General features: G+C 42.1%; 1 protein-coding gene across 3 annotated transcripts in view; it reads right to left on the bottom strand.

Annotated features, from left to right (window-relative positions):
• Window positions 1-20,211, bottom strand: part of KIAA0556 (KIAA0556 ortholog) — a 187,336-nt gene that overhangs the window by 39,478 nt on the left and 127,647 nt on the right. For 2 of the 3 annotated variants that reach the window (XM_030579222.1, XM_030579223.1), the window contains exons 17-21: window positions 19,217-19,292; window positions 11,503-11,680; window positions 8,752-8,917; window positions 817-974; window positions 271-335 (exon numbers count right to left, since the gene is read on the bottom strand). In XM_030579222.1, coding sequence (XP_030435082.1) covers window positions 271-335; window positions 817-974; window positions 8,752-8,917; window positions 11,503-11,680; window positions 19,217-19,292 — 643 coding nt within the window. The remainder of the gene's footprint in view (window positions 1-270; window positions 336-816; window positions 975-8,751; window positions 8,918-11,502; window positions 11,681-19,216; window positions 19,293-20,211) is intronic. The other variant, XM_030579224.1, reaches the window with a different exon arrangement.

The raw sequence follows: 20,211 nt of genomic DNA, 5'->3' as shown, positions 1-20,211 counted from the left end.
GAGAGTTTGAAGCTGGGGTTGCATATTCATGCTTTATTGTACAAGCAATTTATATTTATTTGTATTTTAATGATGCCTCTCTCATCCTTTAGGTACCTCACTTAAATTTAAACAAAGCCATATAGATGAACTGTGAAAATGCTGGGGGCAAGAGAGCAGGGATTCAGGGAGACCAAAAAGAACAGAATTACAATACCCATAATAATAATAAAAATAATCACAAGATACTATACATAATAATACAAGTGAGAAAATGATAGGGAAGGATACAACCACATGGCATCAATGGTGCTTCATAGTCCATACTAGCTTGTTCCATCCCACTTGAATCAGTTCTGCCAAAATACACAAGAAAAATTTTAAAATCCAGACATATTTAGTAAAGAACAGACACTCTCCACCAAAAAACCATCAAAAAACAAAAACAAACCAGTGAATTTGGAGAATTTATTCATCTGCTTTCAGTACAGGAATTCTCTGAGAAACTACAGGAAGATGAGGGCCTTATTTTCACAGCTGAGTGTAGAATTCCACATTTATTTTGTACAGACATTTATTTCTTCAAGTTATTGTCTGCTGTGCATCTAATTGGCCACTTGCACATACAGTCTTTGTAAGCACACGTGAAAATAAGGCACACAATTGAGGGCAGATTTAAGTGCATGTAATTTTTAAAAAGTATGCCCAAAGTACTTGGTATTTGTATCATGCACTTCATAATGCATCTGCTTCAGGGAAGGTCGTCCAGACAGACTACCTTCAAGGTGTAGGTAAGAGAATATGTAAGGTTTAGATAGTAAGAACATTCTATTTTACCTCCCATATGGTCTGATAATCTGTTGGGGCTTCAAGTAGTCAACAAAGAGAATTTCTTGAGCAAAGTCAAAGTGACAGTTGCCTGGTCCCTTTCGGATAAGAAAGCCCTCTGGTGGAGAGATACAATGTCCATCCAGCAAGACATGGACAACCTTAGCCTAGGGAAAGAACACTTTATTTTAAAACATATGGCTCTAATACAAGTCGTTAATTTCACTGGCTGAAACAACTTAATTATTAAAGATACTTTTGTTGTATTGCATTTATTTCATCTCTCTTTTGACAAATTCATTGGAATCTGAATTCTTACAAAAAAGAAGGCACAAAATACATATACTTCACTAGTGACACAAGAAGTGTAAATCAAAATGTCATTGAGATAAAAATTCCCAGGAACAATGAGTATGCTCACACTCAGAGTTTAGCCTCCAATATGCTAATTTTAATTCCGAGTAAAATTCCATAACCCCCCCCCCCTCATTTAAAAGGGGCTGAGGCTGGTTAAGAGTGACACCCCACAACACCAAACCTAAAAAGCAAGGAAGTATGTTATGGGACACTGCTATGATCACTATTGAGCCTGTTTGAATGTATATAGGTTCTTGATAGAAGTGCTGTATTTTTTAATTTTAAATTTGAATTTTAAAGGTAAAAGATTTTATTTTAATAAAGGTAAGTATCACTTTCCCCTAGATTGTTGTTACATTGCTGTAAAAAGTTAGTAAATTTGGTTTTACTAGCATCGGCAAAATACAAACTAGTAGCAACTTAAGCAACTGCTTTCACCTGTAACAAGAAGGAACTGATTAACCTCAGAATTAAGAGGAAGAGAGTTTAGCTTTGTGCTCTGGAATGCAAAGTTGAATGTTTGAGGAGTGACTGTTTATAGTTCCACTTTTTGTCAGATCTGCAGCTATTTTAGTAATTTTTAAACCTGTTTGGGATTTGGGTTTACACTGGGGAATGTCACACCTACCAACCTTGATCTTTTTGAAGAAAGCTTTTGTTTACAGAACTTCCTTGGTTTTTAATACAGCAAGAGTTGAAGAGCTCTGGGAGACATATAAGAGGAGATAGGGATGCACTCCATATTAACTTTTGCCATGTATATAGGAATATTGATGGAGCAGGGATGCTTGCAGTGAGAGGGAAGAGTGCAGAATGCAGGGAAATAACATAGCTGGGCTCTTGGTAGTTGCCTTCTAGTTTTAGCCTTTGGTGTCATGTTTCCTGGCTCTTCCCAACAACAAAGAGTGTTAGAAATGTCCTTCTAAAAAATGATAGCTCAAATTCAGATGTATTCACATGGCTCCAGAGGCAGGGGCAGGGCCGCCCAGAGGATTCAGGGGGCCTGGGGTCTTCGGTGGCAGGGGTCCTTCCGCTCCGGGTCTTCGGGGCAATTCGGTGGCAGGTCCCAGAGCGAGCGAAGGACCCGCCACCGAAGACCTGGAGCAGAAGGAGCCCTCGCCGCCGAATTGCCACCAAAGACCCAGAGCGGAAGAAGCCCTCGATGCCAAATTGCTGCCAAACACCTGGAGAGGAAGAAGCTTTGGGTCTTCGGCAGCGGGTCCTTCACTCGCTCCGGGTGTGTTCGGCAGCACTGAAGGACCTGCCTCTGAAGACCCGCCGAAAACGCTCGTGGGGGCCCCTGCAGGGCCTGGGGCAAATTTCCCCACTTGCCCCCCTCCCGGGCGGCCCTGGGAAGGGGCCTTAAGAAACACACCAAATATCACACACCTCGCAACAAAATTGTGAGGGTTGGCAGCACTGAACCACAGCACTGCAGCATGTAACTCTTTGTCAGGGGAGCTCTTTCCACTGCTCTCCACCATAGCCAAGGATTGTGTCACAGACTATCTCCCCGCAGTTTCCAAGCCAAAACATAGATGGCAGCCATCTTTTCTGGGGGCAGCCTGTAGCTGCTGTCTCACTGGAAATGAAAGAGACAAGAGGTAGCCATCTTGAGTTGGTACAGCTTTACATTCAGATGGCAGGCAGCACTCTTAGATGTACTACATTTCAATTGAATCAGGCTCCCGATTTGGAGAGGAGAGAGAGAGTCCAATCAAAAAATATACTTTAGCCTAAGGAGCACTGACCTGGGAGCCAGGAGCGCCCAGGCTGAAATCTCATCTATTCCACTCATTGCTGTCTATATTTGTGTGCATTTTACAGTCTTTATTACTGAGTCATACCTCAAACACCTATTTGAGGAGGCATCCAAGTATCAGACATCCCATTTTACCAATCAAGTAGAATTGCACAAGTTAAATTCTAGCACAGCTGGGAATAGAATCCAGTTCAGTAATTTGACAGAATTTATTCTCAACTACACTGACAAACCAGCGTGAAAAGCTATCCTGGTAATCATCAGTAGGCCACCCCACCACAGTTCTAGGACTAGAACTCAGTATTCTACAGGTGAATAGCAAAGAGTTACTTAACCCACTGGAAACAGATTCATGTCACTTTCCCCTCTAGTGGCTTCTCCACTGAGAGAACAACGCTTATTCCTGCACATCAGGTGTTACAAAGATGGGCTGGGAATATGATGGTCTGTGGTTCAAACTCTGCTGTGACCCTCAGCAGGTTCCCTGATGGCTGCACTGTAGAAGTCATGATTTTCCAAAAATTACAAAAAAACCCTATGTAATTCACACAGTGAGAAAATATCCTTAGGTAAGTTTTAATTTGCCAACTAAGGTGAATGTGACATTTAACAAAAAACAGGTGTTCCACTTTTGGGTCATATTTCACATATTTTCATCACTGATGTCACACACTGGCCATCTGGTGGTTGAGAAATTTGACAGCATGTTTTTTAATGAAATGGAGGCCATTTTTCTGAGGGCAGCCTGTGGCTTCAGTCTCATTGGAAAAAATGGGAAATAGCGGCAATTTACTAAGCTCACTCCCCTTTCACTTTGGAGCAAATTCTATGGCATCTGAGTGCCTGGCTGTAGATAACAAATTTCTTGGTGTATCTGGGATGGTTGTTGGATCATTGGAGGTAAGTGTGGTGATCTGTAGGTTTCTTGTACATAGTCATTTGTATGGTTCCATTCCTGATGCTGACATTGGTGTCCAGGAAGTTGATGATGTCTGGCAATGTTCTCATGGATGGGTGGTGGTTGCCAAAGTTGTGGTGGAAATCTATGAAGGACTTTAGGTAATCTGTCCAGACGATAAAAATATCATTGATGTATCTCAGGTATATCATTGATTTTGTGATGCCTTTCTCCATAAAATGTTCCTTGAGGTAGCCCATGAAAAGGCTGACATATTGGGGACCCAACCTAGCACTCATGGCTGTTCTCATGGTTTGGACATGGTGTTGTGACAGTCTGTACCATTATGTTCACCACTTTTACAAGACTATGATAAATTTTGTACAAAGTATGCCATGTGAGCTATCATTTGAAAACTCATACTCTACTGAACATTATCGCCCTGGTAAAATGTGTGGCAACATTGTATATAAAGTTGCAAAGTTCTACTGTATATGGCATGTTCCAACTCTAAGGAAACAGCTTCAAACCAGTTCCCCAGGGAGAAAAAGCTAGCCAGCACCACAGCCAGATGTCAGCGTAATCATATGGACTATCACTTGATTAAGCAGCCATTCTTCGGCAGGAAGAAGGGTGTGAGCCAGAAATTTACATCTTAGCAATAGAACAGCTGAAAGTTACCGTCCAACAAACTTTCAGTTGCCTGAACCCCAGCTGGAAATGATTCTCAAAGAGGAGGAAAAGATATAAAAATGAGGAACAAATCACCTGTCAACCCTTTCTCTCTGCCCACGACATCCACAACGTGTGAAGAAGAAGAAAATGAGCATTGATCTGGAGGATGGGTCCTGACTGAAAGGCATCCAGCCAGTAAGACAGCAAAATCATGTGGTGAGAGAGACATTTTGCTTCAAATTCACTTAGCATGTTAAGCTAGGTATTATTTTGCATTTTAGCTTTTATTTCTTTGTAACCAATTCTGACTTTTACGCCTCATTACTTGTAATCACTTAAAAGTTATCTTTCTGTAATTAATAAATGTGATTTATTGTTTTATCTCAATCCATGTGTTTAGATTGAAGTGTTTGGGAACTTCATTTGGGATATCAAGGTTTGTGCATATCATTTTTTTTTATGGACTTTCTGTGAGCTTGTATTATCCAGGAGGGTATTGGGCAGTATAAGAAGCACATTTCTGGTTGAAAGTATGGGACTGGGAATTTGCTGGTGTTGCTCTGCAGTGTAATTCAAGGGTGGCAGGGTGGCTGTCTGAAGTACTTTTGCAGTACAGCTGGGGATAATTTACATGCTGGAGGCTGTGTGTGAGCAGGCCAGGAGTGGTTGTTCTCACAGCAAAGCAGTGTAAAAGATACCCCAAGTTGGAGAACTGAGGGGACACAAATGTTGAACAATCCAGCTTGTATCCTGGGTAATGTCACAGATGTTTGTTGTTAAATGGAAATGTGTGGGTGAAGATGAAATGGATGAGTTTGGCGATGTGTTCAGGGTGAATTTCTGAGCATTGTATATTATCCCTGAGAAAGTACAGGAACAGATCTGTACAGACGCATGCCTAGAACCCTGACCAGGGGTATTCTATTTGCTACCCAAGATCCATAAACCTGGAAATCCTGGACGCCCCATCATCTCAAGCAATGGCACCTTAACAGCAGGATTGTCTGGCTATGTGGACTCTCTCCTCAGGCCCTATGCTACCAGCACTCCCAGCTTCGAGACACCACTGACTTCCTGAGGAAACTACAATCCATTGGTGATCTTCCAGAAAACACCATCCTGGCCACTACAGATGTGGAAGCCCTCTACACGAACATTCCACACAAAGATGGACTACAAGCTATAAGGAATAGTATCCTCGATAATATCACGGCTAACCTGGTGGCTGAACTTTGTTACTTTGTCCTCACTCACAACTATTCCACATTTGGGGACAATATATACTTTCAAGCCAGTGGCACTGCTATGGGTACCCGCATGGCCCCACAGTATGCCAACATCTTTATGGCTGACTTAGAACAACGCTTCCTTAGCTCTCGTTCCCTAATGCCCCTACTCTACTTGCGCTACATTGATGATATCTTCATCATCTGGACCCATGGAAAAGAAGCCCTTGAGGAATTCCATCATGATTTTAACAATTTCCATCCCACCATCAACCTCAGCCTAGACCAATCCACACAAGCGGTCCATTTCCTAGACACTACTGTGCTAATAAGTGATGGTCACATAAACACCACCCTATACCAGAAACCCACTGACCGCTATACTTACCTACATGCCTCCAGCTTCCATCCAGGACACACCACACGATCCATTGTCTACAGCCAAGCTCTAAGATACAACTGTATTTGCTCCAATCCCTCAGACAGAGATAAACACCTACAAGATCTCTATCAAGCATTCTTAAAACTACAATACCCACCTGCTGAAGTGAAAAAACAGATTGACAGAGCCAGAAGAGTACCCAGAAGCCACCTACTACAGGACAGGCCCAACAAAGAAAATATCAGAACGCCACTAGCCATCACCTACAGTCCCCAACTAAAACCTCTCCAGTGCATCATCAAAGATCTATAACCTATCTTTAAAGATGATCCCTCACTCTCACAGATCTTGGGAGACAGGCCAGTCCTCACTTACAGACAGCCTAGTCCTCACTTACAGACAGCCTCCCAACGTGAAGCAAATAGTCACCAGCAACCGCACACCATACAACATAATCACTAACCCAGGAACCTATCCTTGCAACAAAGCCCACATATCTATTCAAGTGGCACCATCATAGGACCTAGTCACATCAGCCACGCCATCAGGGGCTTGTGATATATGCCATCATGTGCCAGCAATGCCCCTCTGCCATGTACATTGGCCAAACCGGACAGTCTCTAGGCAAAAGAATAAATGGACACAAAACTGACATCAGGAATCATAACATATAAAAACCAGTGGGAGAACACTTCAACCTCTCTAACCACTCAATGACAGACTTGAAGGTGGCAATTTTGCAACAAAAAAACTTCAGAAACAGACTCCAAAGAGAGACTGCTGAACTCGAATTAATATGCAAATTAGATACAATTAACTTGGGTTTAAACAGAGACTGGGAATGGTTGGGTCATAACACTAATTGAATCTATTTCCCTATGTGAAGTTCTCTTCACACCTTCTATGGGTCATCTCAATTATCACTTCAAAAGTTTTTTTTCTCCCGCTGATGATAGCTCATCTCTATTGATTAGACTCTTCCTGTTGGTATGCATACTTCCACCTTTTCATGTTCGCTGTATGTATAAATATCTCCTGTCTGTGTGTTCCATTCTATGCAGCCGAAGAAGTGAGCTGTAGCTCATGAAAGCTTATGCTGAAATAAATTTGCTAGTCTCTAAGGTGCCACAAGTACGCCTGTTCTTTTTGCAGATACAGACTAATACGGCCTCTACTCTGAAACCGTACATTATCTTGTTGGTATTTGAGGCTGGCAGCGATGCCATCACGGTGAGGGATGTTGGCATATAGGGTGACATCCATGATGGCAAGGATAGTGTGCTGGAGGAGTCTGCTGATGTTGTGGAGTTTCTTGAGGAAGTCAGTAGTGTCTCGGAGGAAGCTGGACCTTTGTGTGGTGAGTTTTTTGAGGATGATTTCTATGAGTCCTGATATTCCTTCACTAAGTATACTCTGGCCAGATATGATGGCTCTGCCTAGGTTCCCTTGACAGGCTGATGATGTTGGGGTGTAGTGTATTGTCCATATGGTGGGTCCTAGTGTCACTGTTCCTCCTTCTCTGCTATTAGATGTAGGGCAGTGTTTCCCAAACTTGGGATGCCGCTTGTGTAAGGAAAGCATCTGGCGGGCTGGGCCGCTTTGTCTACCTGCCGAATCCGCAAGTCTGGCCAATCGCAGCTCCCACAGGCCGCAGTTCGCTGCTGCAGGCCAATGGGAGCTGCTGGAAGCGGCGCAGGCCAAGGGATGTGCTGGCTGCTGCTTCCCGCAGCCCCCATTGGCCTGCAGCAGCGAACTGCAGCCAGCGGGAGCCACTATCGGCCGGACCTGTGGATGCGGCAGGATGCGGCAGGTAAACAAACTGGCCTGGCTTGCCAGGGGCTTTCCCTACACAAGCGGTGTCCCAAGTTTGGAAAACACTGATGTAGGGAATAGCCTAGATGGCCCAATAGACGTCCCTGCAAATCCAAATAATCTTCTATCAGTTCTCAGTTCTTAGAATTAACTAAAATGACTCCATAGGGCTTATGTTCACTGTCATAAGCAGGAGATAATACACACTATCCATTCCTATAGAGTGGATGGGAGTTGTAAGACCTGTTTGACATGCCTGGGGCTGAAGTTTTATATGTAATGAAGTCCCACAACAACCAAGGCATCTTTTAGAAAAAAATTCCTGTTGGCATTTTATACAGTGATAAAATAAACAAAAGGAGAACAAAAATTACTTCCAGGTAAGAGAGCACATGGAAACTCGTGCCCCACAAACTGCTATCAGTGTCTTTCCTAATTAGATTTTCTATGAAAGAGTGTCCCACACTCTAGAACCTCAACAATTTAAGAGCTAATGCCATATGGAAGGTGTCCATACTGTGTCCTCTCCCCAACTAGTATTTACACCTACCTGTTTGTTATTTTCAATGAATTTGGCACCATGTGCTACTGTGTGTCTCAAAGAAGAATCAGGCCCTGTGAATTTCTTAGAACTATCTCTGGCTCTTTTTCTTGTATTTGCTGTTTGTGAAGGAAGACAGCAACCCATTAAACCTGCCATGAAACTCAGAGTCAGATAATTTAGAAGGATTTATGCTATTACATTAAAGCAGCCACATTCATTTATCAAAGCACAAATTTTCTAATGGGTGGTTGAACACTTCTGATGGCAGTGCCACTTTCTTTCACTCACCCCTCTATAGGTATCCTCTGGAGATTTATTATAGTTCCAAAAGCGAAGCCCTGCAATATTTTCAGCTTTATCAAAATAGATTGTGATAATGTGATCTTCCCCATAAGTGAAAGGAATAAGCCACATATGATTATCTTCAACAGTGATGTTAGTCCCATCTATTAACCTACAAACACAGAAAAATCCTTTAGTAATGGACTGGCAATTGTTAAGCAACGGAAAATAGCAAGAGAAAACAGTACACAGAAGGGACACAAAACTGATCGCAGGAAAATATGTGCCTTATTTCTAGTCTGAATTTGAGTAGCTCCAGCCTCCAGACATTAGATTTTATTATGCCTTTGTCTGAAAGTTTAAAAAGCACTCTACACTATATGTAATTAAAGACAGTGAGTAAAATTTTCTAAAGCATCTAAGTCTTAAATTTTACCCAGTATCAAAATGCATACTTACAAGAAGACAAATTAATGTTGGGTTAGATAACCTTAATTTTGGCATTTCCTAACTTTTCATTGTTTGAATTCATAATTTAGTATTTTTAACTTTTTTTTTATATGTTTATATTTCATATATGTGAAAAAGGGGGGTAGGGGGAGAGAGAATATATTTGGAAAAAGATAGAGAACACTATTTAACCTGATGAAAGAGGGTAAAAGGAGAAAGAAGGAAAAGAGGAAAAAGATTGAGCAAACATGAGGCATGACTGAGATAAGTATAGGCTTATCCATGCTAGGTTTTAGCTTGCTAAAAATTGCAGTGACACTGTGGCAGCATGAGTGGTGGCACGGGCTAGCCACCTGAGCAAAAGCCAATCAGTACCCAGGGCACATACTTGAGTGGCTAGCCTGTAGTTGCTGCCATGGCTTCACTGCTATTTTTAGTGAGCTAGCAGGATCAAGGCTAGCTGGCTATACCTACGTGTGCTGCAGTTATGCCATCTGATTGCGATGCAAGCAGACTCTGAGACAACTCAGGAAAAGATACTTAATGAATTACCAGAAAAAATAAATCAAGAGATGCAGTAATTGAATGTGGTTCTCAGTTTTGTATTTGGTGAATATATTTTCATCCTGGTTAGCAGGCTAGGTCCTTAAGCTACATGATATCAGTCTTCCTTTTTTAGGCATTGAAAGGACAACAGTTGTAATTACCTCAGTTTAGAGCAGACATATAATCTAAAAAGAAGAATGAAGTTTCAACACAATAACTTTTAATGATTAAAATGTTATGATTGCAAAAGTGAACCACTCAAAAATTAGGAAATGACAAAGTTAATGTTGCCCGTGTAGTCTTAACACTGCCCATGTGTTTATGCAGCAAGATACAAGCTTTAATTAAATCATTGCACAGCATGATTTCTGAGAACCTCTGCAGTATATGTGTAGAATCGTGCTCAGTGAAGGAAAAGATGTGACAGATTTATTTCTAAATAACTTAAGTCTGAAGTAAAATAACATTACACTAAGTACTTATTACAAATATTTTAAAGAAGTCAAATTAATTGTTCATAGTGATGTTACTATATGTAATATTTTTTTTTACATTTGCTGCCAAAACTGCCCTGCCTGACTTCTCAGTGCTTAATTATGCAACCGTAACATTTTCTTTCACAAGTTATTTAAAGAGAATTCCTTAGGTTTGTTATTTTTAAAAAATTAAAAATGGTAGGTCTGTCCTGTGCAAAATATTCACTTAAGGAAACAAGGTATTACATAAGTCACTACATATTTTATTCTATGCAGCAAGAACTTCAGGGTTCTCTTGTCTCACTGAACATGCTCCTTGCACCATAAATGTTTTATGTACTATGCACAAAAGCTATTATTATTTGTAATGCAGTTACACCTAGATGGCGAATCAGGGACGAGAGCCCCACTATGGTAGGTGCTGTTTGTACATATGGTGAAAATGTGATCCTGCCCAAAGAATCCAATTAATTTTACAGAAAACTTTACTTTCTAGGTACATAACATATTTCAAATGCATGAGCCAATGCACATTAAATGAGGTGGAGCTACCAGGAAAATTACTTGAGCGTGTGTGACATGTAGTTTCCATATGGCCATAACTCAGCCCATAACCCATTTTCACTGGAAAATTGAAAGGTGTTTCTCCATAATGAAGTCTATTTGCTTGACATAATTCCAGTGTTTACCTCTACATTTTAGCACACAGCTTTTTTTTGTTTTTTTTAAAGAGTCACAAGAACCTATATTTGCTCAAACTTTCCAAAAATGATTAATACTTGGGCTGAGATCAGGTCTGCAAAATTGTATTGTATAGTCCAGTGGTGGGCAACCTGCGGGCCGCATGCGGCCCATCAGGGTAATCTGATTATGGGCCGCAAGACATTCTGCTGATGTTGACCATCTGCAGACACGGCCCCCCATAGCTCCCAGTGGCTGTGGTTCACCGTTCCTGGCCAATGGGAGCTGCGGGAAGCAGCGGGCCGCAGGGATGTCCTGGCACAGGAATCTGGAATCTGACACAGAAACCTGACACAGGTCATAGCTAATGATGGCACTGCTGCAAGTTTACATTATTATTATTTATTATTATCATTATTATACAAGGATTAAACAATTATATCATTTTATAAATTTAAATTATATGTATTTATAATAAGTTCTCATTTATTACCTCTCAAATCTCAGACTAATGAGAATATTGAGAAGACTATCACTGAAACAACCCACACAGGACAAAACACTACAGGAGATACTTAGAGTTTTCAGTTGTTTTTCTACTTACTTGTCTAATGTTCTGGAATCTTCCATGTACTCTGCAAGGTCATTTAAATCTTGTGGTGAAGCAGAAATCTGATCTATAGTAATTGGCAAAGCTTGACCATCCTTTCCTACTATTTCAAATCCGGTCAGTCCAAGATAATGTGTGTCTCCCCAGGATAAGGTGAAATTTAGCTGCAGACCTAAAAATAAGAATGAACACACACATATTCATCAGTCAGTAGCAGGAGGCACCAAAGTAATTATCCTAACTCACATACTAGCAGATCAGTTTATTAATCCAAACCTCCATAATTAGCATGCAACAAGAAGGAAGCACCTCCTTTTGTTTTTTTCCAGGTGCATCCAGAAAAGTGCAAAATAACAGTATGCAAGTTCAAGGGCTAACTAAGATTTGCTAACAGTAACTGGAGATAGCAGGGGATCTAAGGAATTCAGAGTAGCTTGTTATCCACAAAGATGCAGGAGTTTCAAAATCTTTGGGAGCAGGCATTCAAATGTGAACTCAGTGCCTGCAAACTCACCTCATCAAGTCCGTTCAAACTGCTGCTAAGAGCATCTTCCTGACAGAACACTCTATGTCACCCCCACTACTGCACCTTTTATGATTTTATGCAGAGTCCCAAGATTTTGACCCCTGCTGCAGGAGCTCTGGTGATGATGTGAAGCACTCATGCTCTCACACAATTTTGGGGCATCTGGCTACACTTGCTTCCATCCCACTTCCAGCAGCTTCCTGATCCTCCTTTCCCTGTTCCTAGCTGTCACCGGCTCTCCTCCTCCTTGGTCCCAGCAAGTAGCTGCTTCCCTGCCCCTTCCCTTCCCCTGCCACCAACTGTCCCCACCCCACACGGAATTATGCAAAAGAGATTCTGTTAAACTAATCTGATATTTTTTATGAGACTATAAATTTGGTTGATAAAAATAAGTGTTGATGTAATATACTTAGACTTCTGTAAGGCGTTTGACTTGGTAACACACAACATGCTGATTAAAAATCTGAAAAAGATTTGGGATGGGGAGTGGATAATCAGCTGAACATGAGCTTCCATTGGGATGCTGTAGCCAAAAGAACTAATGAGATCCTGGGATGCATAAAGAGGAGAATCTCAAGTAAGAACAGAGAGGTTATTTTACCTCTGTATTTGGCACTGTGCTATCACTGCTGGAATACTGTGTCCAGTTCTGGCATGCTCAGTTCAAGAAGGATGTTGATAAATTGGACAGGGTTCCAAAAAGAGCCATGAGAATGATCAAAGAATTAGAAAAAATGCCTTATAGTGATAGACTCAAACTCGATCTATTTAGCTTAACAAAGAGAAGGTGACTTGATTATAGTCCAAGAACCTACACATGGAACAAATATTTAACAATAGACCCTTCAATCTAGCAGAGAAAGGTCCAACATGAGCTACTGCCTGTTGAAGTTGAAGCTGGACCAATTTAGACTGGAAACAAGGCATCCATTTTTAACAGTGAGAGTAACTAACCATTGGAACCATTTACCAACTTTTGTAGTGGATTCTCTACCACTGACAATTTTAAAATCAAGAGAATTTCAGGAGGGGAAGGCAATCTTTTTTGAGATCTGTACTGAACTAATCCCAGAGCTGCAGTGACAGCTTACCATACATGGTGGCCCATGCCTGTGGAGACACGGGTCACCATTGCCATCTGGAGGCTGGCCATCCCCAAATGCTATTGATCCTCAGCCAACCAGTTTGACATGGGGGAGATTTACTACTGGGGCCACTGTCACCCAGGTATGTGTTGCCATGGAAAAGGTACACTGGGTTACACAGCTTGGTAATGCTCAGGGGGTCATTAATAGCTTTGCACACTTGGGGTTCCCAAACTGTATTGGGGCAATGGATGGACTCAGGTGTCTATTATTTCGCAACCCTCTCTTCCTCCACATACACACCAGGATGAAGAATTTATAAATAGAAAGGAATTTATTAACAGAAAGGTTTATTTCTCCATGGTACTCCAGGAGCTGGTTGACTGCCACGGCAGGTTAACAGATATAAGTACAGGGTGGCCTGGAAGGGTCCATGATGCTAGGATCTTTTGGAACTCAGCTTTTTTTACCTTAATGAATAATGGACAGTTTGCCCCCACCCCACCCCCAGATCACTATGGACATTAATGGTGGGGAAGTTGCTCCAGTTATCTTGGGAGACTTGGCTTATCCTCTGCTTCCCTGGTTAATGAAGCTGTTCACAGGATGCTTCAACAGAAGGAACAGTTCAATTATCGCCCCGCCAGTTCCAGAATGGCAGTGGATTAAGCATCTGGGCTTTTGAAAAGGAGGTGCTGCTGTTTCTGGAATAGGTAGAAAGCAGTAGAAAACAAGTTCCAACCATTACAGCAGCATGTTGGATTTTGCACAATATTTGTGAGAGTAAGGGAGAAAACCTTAACGATGGGTGGGAGATGGAGACGCAGAGACTCACTCAGCAGTGTGAGCAGTCACCAAGGCATCCTACAGAAACAGTTGAGGCACTATTATCAGAGATGCCTACTGCTGTTATTTTGAGTCTCAGGGCCAGAAAATGTGCTGTGAATTATTTCAGGTTTAAGGATTTTCTATGTTAAATGATTTGATGACTCACTATGTATGAATTTTAATGGCTTTTATTATGTAACCACAATCAGCTATATAACAAACTAAATAAAGCTTTAACTGAAGCAGAAGCAATAATGAAACAATTTTTATTATTAATACATTAAACAACAATCTATTAACTAACAACCAGAAAGAAACCTTTAATTAAAACAATAGTGACGTAAAAATGGAAAGTGCAAAACTGCAGTGTAAAAGAAAACAAGGGGGAGGGTGGCTTAAAGTCATAGGGATGTATACATCTGGCCTCTGTTTCTTCTTGTTCGAGGGCCTTCTGGTGTTGAGTGGCAAGGCTCAAAGTTACCAGGGGTGCTGGAAGGCTCAAAAAAGCCTTCTTCCCATGTGCAAATGTTCTCAGTGCCCAGATCTGCCTCTGGGAAGGGAACAGCCACTGGGAGGACTGCACAGGGGGAGGGGCTACAGTTGGGAGGAGTTGCTGCTATTCCCAGTGTGTCTTATTATCTAGGGGCTGCAGAACATGGCTGAGTCCTGCTGTATGACACTTGCAGCACCTGCTGCCCTACATCAACATGCGTTGCAGCAGAGCATTTAGGCTTTACATTCCCTCCAGAAGCTGGCTCTGCATCTCCCATTCTTTGTCAATACTGTCTTTGGCCACAGCACCGCTCTCTCTGGAAACTGTCATGCTGTCCTGGACCACACTCTCTCTGGATCCCATGAGCTCTCTGTAGAGTTCCCTCTCTTTTTCCCTCTTCATTCTCAAATAATGCCTCCATCTCTCCACTATTCTGGTTTTACTTTAGGATTTTGATGAGGTCCATAACAGTTTTGTCCTGAGTCTTCCATTTTCTCCCCTGCAGGTTAGCAAGCAGCTCAGCTGTAGATAAAGATCCCATCCTTGAAGATCTGGCCACTGCAGGTGCTATGGCTGTGGGAGTAAATAAAAAACAAAAGCCATTATTGTTCCTATTCCATACAGACTACAATAGCATTTTTATATGTATTTCTGATTTTACCTCACTGAGAGTCTACCCAGGTTGGGGAACCTCAGATATGGGGAGTGGTTTGTCCATGAGGAGGGTTGGCTGCACTGGGATTTTTGTCTGTTCAGTATATACTGTTTGGCTTTGCTGTTGTGCCTTGGAGGCTGGGAGCTGGGAATTAAGTTCCTGGTCTGGCTTTGCAGGTTTGGTGTGCCTTACAGGAGTTTATATGGTGTTGGAGGCCTTACCGGGGGGAACCCAGCGGTGAGATGAACAGTAATTCCCTCTACATCCCCTTTAGGCTATCCTGACTCTCTGTGACATTGCACTGAGGAAGGTGACTAGAAGGCAGAGAATGGCCTTACTCAAAAAGGCAAAGAGCAGACCAGTGAGATATGCTGTGAAGTTATTCCCTAAGGAATGGCCAACCTGAGCCTGAGAAGGAGCCAGAATTTAAACAAGTATCAGAGGGGTAGCCATGTTAGTCTGAATTTAAACAATGCACTTTGCCAAAGAGCCACAGTAACACATCAGCAGCGTCCCATCAGCTCCTCCCAGTGCATCCCACCCACTGGCAGCCTCTCAGCACCTCCCGATCAGCTGTTTCGTGGTGCACAGGCGGTTTGGGGGTGGGGAGGAGGAGTGAGGGCACTGCAGGCTCAGGGGAGGGGGTGGAGTGGGGCAGGGCCTGTGGCAGAGCCAGGATTTGAGCAGTGAGCACCCCCGGCACACTGGAAAGTTGGCGCCTGTAGCTCCAGCCCTGGAATTGGTGCCTATACAAGGAACTGCACATTAACTTCTGAAGAGCCGCATGTGGCTCCAGAGCCACAGTTGGTCACATCTGCCCAAGACGGTTCCCCAGGAAATGATGCAGAAATGGAAGAGAGTTGCGAGCTATTCTGGGGGCAATGACCGTGCAGATATCCCCCAAAATATCTAGATGAATATCAAGCAATTGCATCCTCTGTGGTGTGGGACGAAAATGGTTGATAGTCAGGACTTTAGTATGAAACAGAGGTTGTGACAGACATGTCAATCTCTTACAATATCCTTAAAAAACCTTATTGAATTAAGTTTAAGTATCTTTGGGGTCCATTCTGTTGAATGCAAAGATTAAGTATTATTGTGGGCTGGAATTGTATGTCACCTCTTTAGAGAGGAGATGGAATGAGAGGCCTGCGTGTTCAAAGAACTATATTGAAAATTTGCCAGACAAAAATGGACTTTTGGGGCAATATGCATTAAGTGGATTTCCTGGGGAATAGCTGGAAGGAGGTTAAGGCAAATTCACCACCTCTAGTTATGCAAAAAACCTTGACTTTTGACGCTACACCCTGAGGAGAGCTCTTTGTCTACTGATTACCTATTGCCAGAGAGTGGTGATCAAAGGTCTGAGCTGTATTAAAAAACAGATGAACTCCCCGCTTGTTGTTCTGGTTCTGAGTCTGAGACAGTTATGAACTTGTAACTACTGGGAAAATCTAGTTGTGGGTTTTCAAGGACTTACAGCTACTAGAGCCTGATGCTGGAGTTGGGGTGACCCCCAGTAAGCTTTTAAGCATGGGTTGTGTGCGCTTTTATTGTTTTACTATATTTTCTCTTTAATGCTTTCATTTTAAGAATAAATGTGCTTGCTTAGAAAGAGCTGTGTGGTATTTGGTAACTGAGGATAATTACACTTTTCACAGCCTTTGGAGAGAAAGCAAAGCACAGATGCTGGCCTGTTTAGTCTGGATTGCTGGGGGTATCACAGTGTTGGCAGGGAACTATGCAGCCTGAAAAAGATCTGATCTGGAAAGAGTGAGATGTGGCTCTCTGCCAAAGAGAGGTGATGGCTTGGGGCCAGAAACCTTTAAGTAGGTGCCCTCAATGAACCATGGAGGGGGAATACAGGTGCAGTTACACTGGAACTGTGACAGAGGCCAATTTCCCAGTTGGAACAGCCGCCATTTTGAAAATGTATATAAGGGAGGAAGGTAGTGGACAGCATGGGTTGAAGAAGGGATGGATGCAGGCGGGGGCTGAAGACTCAGCAAGGCGCCTAGCTCACATTAACCTACAATGGCTGCAACCATGGGGCACCTGTAATGGAAGCTAGTACAGCAGTAAGCACAATGACAACAACAATAATAAATTGTAAAGCTAGACACTTACATGGTGAGGTTCTCTCATTTGCTGGCTGGGAATTGGGCTTAGTCATTATTTGGCAGCAATCAGGGTTTCCTTCTTCTAGGCTGGCATCTTCTAGGCTGTAGTCCCAAAGAGAACCTAACTCTCAGGGAACCTAGAGAACCTAAGCTCGTCAATGGCCTCCTCAAGGTCCTCCTCTGAAGAGCCTCCCTAGTTTGGGAGGTTGTGTAATAGCGCAAAATCCTATCCAGATCCTCAAAAAGTGGACAGGACACCTATTTACTCCTGGACCATTTTCTGTCATCATGGTTTGAATAGAGGTTCTCCTGAGCTGTTTGCTTTTTATCCTGCACTGGACAGCATTCTGCTTGTGGCCCGTTGTGGTCATCAGTTAGCAATGTCCACAAAAAGGTCTTTATTGCAGTGATTGGCCACAAGAGCTTCCTGCACTGAGGCTTCTCCTTAGATGGTGATGAGGTCCAGTGTCTCGGCACAGTTCTAACAGGCTGTGTGAGGCAAGTTGTGGAGTTTCTGGAGTAATATTTCAGCAATGTGAGCGAATATAATCCAACAGCAAATTGGCAAAATCTGTCCCTGTGTCAGTTTTAAAATGGGAGAGAGGGCATCCTGGCTACTTGACACCAGAGGAGGGGAGGACACAGAGGTACACAGACAGGTCAGTAACAGTTGACCACAAAGCAGTGTGAGATAGCTGCCGCAGGACTGCCGAAGTTGCGTGCAGCAGTATTATATACATACAGACAGGTGGCTTTTCACATTCCACAGGCTCATGGGTTTACTAAACAAGTATCAATAATATCTAGATACAGCAAGTAAAATTCCAGTGAATCAGGTGGGATAAATCCACCATAGTAACTGTAAAAATATTTCTCATTTCATAAATAATAATAAATCCCACAAGTAGCTGCCTTTCACCAAATCTGAAGAAACACTAATACTCATGATACTCTGTATAACAAACAGTAGGGCAGCCAAACTGTGCAGTCCAGCTACATATAATCTGCTACTAATAATTACACAACGCTGAGCTTATGCTATGCACATTAGTCATACCCTAAGTGTGGCGATCTCTGCAGAGCTTACACGGATGCTAATCAATAGTAGTTTCAACTGGCCAGCTCAAGAGTCTTGTCTCCTGAAGAAGATTGTGATGGGGCAAGGGCAGTCCCTGAAGATGTTAACTCCAGTTTCATTTTCCTCTCCCTTTGTACAAGTGCTCATATGGAGAGAATTACAGAAGGGCTGCTGGGGTGGTAGAGGAGGGAGAATGCCTGTGCGAAGGCAGGGATCTTTATCAAGATATTACTGATTCAATCCTAGCTGTGGAGGTATTTTGTTGTTTGTGTTGCTTATTATAACACTTTGCCATTAAAAATTTGCTCCTACTGATTACTGCTGTTCTATTTCTACTAAGACTGGGTCTATATTACAGAGTTCTGCCAGCATAGCTGTGTTACTCAAGGGTGTGATGAGGTGTGAGCCCTGAATAACACAGCTGAAAGCCCAGTGCAGATGCAGTTAGCTGGCAAAACAGCACTTTCAGCAGCATAACTTATTTCATTCTTGGGGGGGTGAGGGGAGTGCTTTGCTGGTACAGTAGACTGGTATTCTTATACCACTAAAGCACTCCTAGTGTAGACCTGGCCAGAGACATCCCACCAGTTTACACAGAAACTGACAGGGGCAGAGCTAATTCAAATCAGCCTTCATTCAGGGACTGGTCAATCACCTTGTGCCATTTTGCTGAGTATTACAGAAAATTGGGTTAAATTCCAAATGTTATGGTGTGCTAAATTCCATAATAAACAAAGCTTCAGCCTATGCACACTTAATTACTCTTCTTTACTTCATTCCAACATTCATCAGGAGTTTGTACACAACTGTGCTGGAGAAAAATCTCACATGATAATATTTGCAGATGTTATGGGTATAAGAATGTGGTATGTAATATGTTAGTTTGTATATTACAAGAAAAAATGGCAAAACACAGTACTTACATTGTCCAGTGTATACCCCGGGTACCTTGGGTGTAAGCTCAGAAAGATGGTCTGACACCATCACTTGCTCCTGAACCTAAAAAGGAAACCAAGAAGTGCAGTGGATATTCATATGTTGTATATAGTATATTGCTGATACAGTATTATTGATGTGCAAAGAACTATGTGCACAAGAAAAAGGACAAGCCCTGGACCTAGAGTGCTCACAATCTTAATTTGACAGATAAAATAATGAGACATGACAACAGGCTGGGGCAGGGGGAAGGACAATCTGTAAAAATAGAAGAAAAAAGAAAAAGACACCTAGAGGAAAGGTTTCTGAGTAGCAGCCGTGTTAGTCTGTATCCGCAAAAAGAACAGGAGTACTTGTGGCATCTTAGAGACTAACAAAATTATTTCAGCATAAGCTTTCGCGGGCTACAGCTCACTTCTTCAGATGCATAGAATGGAACACACATAGAGGAAAGGATAAACTATAATTTACAAAGAAATGTTATCACTTATGGTGCACTTATTTCACATGACACTAGTGTATTATAAATGAACGAAAGATTCTCATTCTGGTGAACTGCAATTTGGTCTCATTCTGATGAATTGCCAGAATGTAAGTCCATTAATCCAAATACACAAACTCTATTCCATACTAGCTGTGTGGGTTTACTGTTTCCATACTGTGACAGAATATAACCCCGTGTTCACACCCTACAGACTATTGTAATAATGTGTATACAATGTATGTCTTGTGAGGTATTATTCAAAAAACCTCATAATTTGCTGATAAATAATATCATGGTAAATGCACATGGACACATTATATGTAATAAGTTGTATTTTTCTCAATGACCTGGAAGAAACATAAAATCATCACTGATAAAGTTTGCAGATGACCCAAAATTTGGGAGAGTTGTAAATAATAAAGAAGACAGGTCACTGATACCAAGTAATCCAGATTGCTCTGTAACCTGGGTGCAAGCAAATAATATGCATTTTAATAT

This window comes from Gopherus evgoodei, chromosome 10 (assembly GCF_007399415.2).
Source record: "Gopherus evgoodei ecotype Sinaloan lineage chromosome 10, rGopEvg1_v1.p, whole genome shotgun sequence".
Lineage (NCBI taxonomy): Eukaryota > Metazoa > Chordata > Testudines > Testudinidae > Gopherus > Gopherus evgoodei.
The sequence above is the reverse complement of the archived record's forward strand: the minus strand, read 5'-3'. Positions and strand labels throughout refer to the sequence as shown.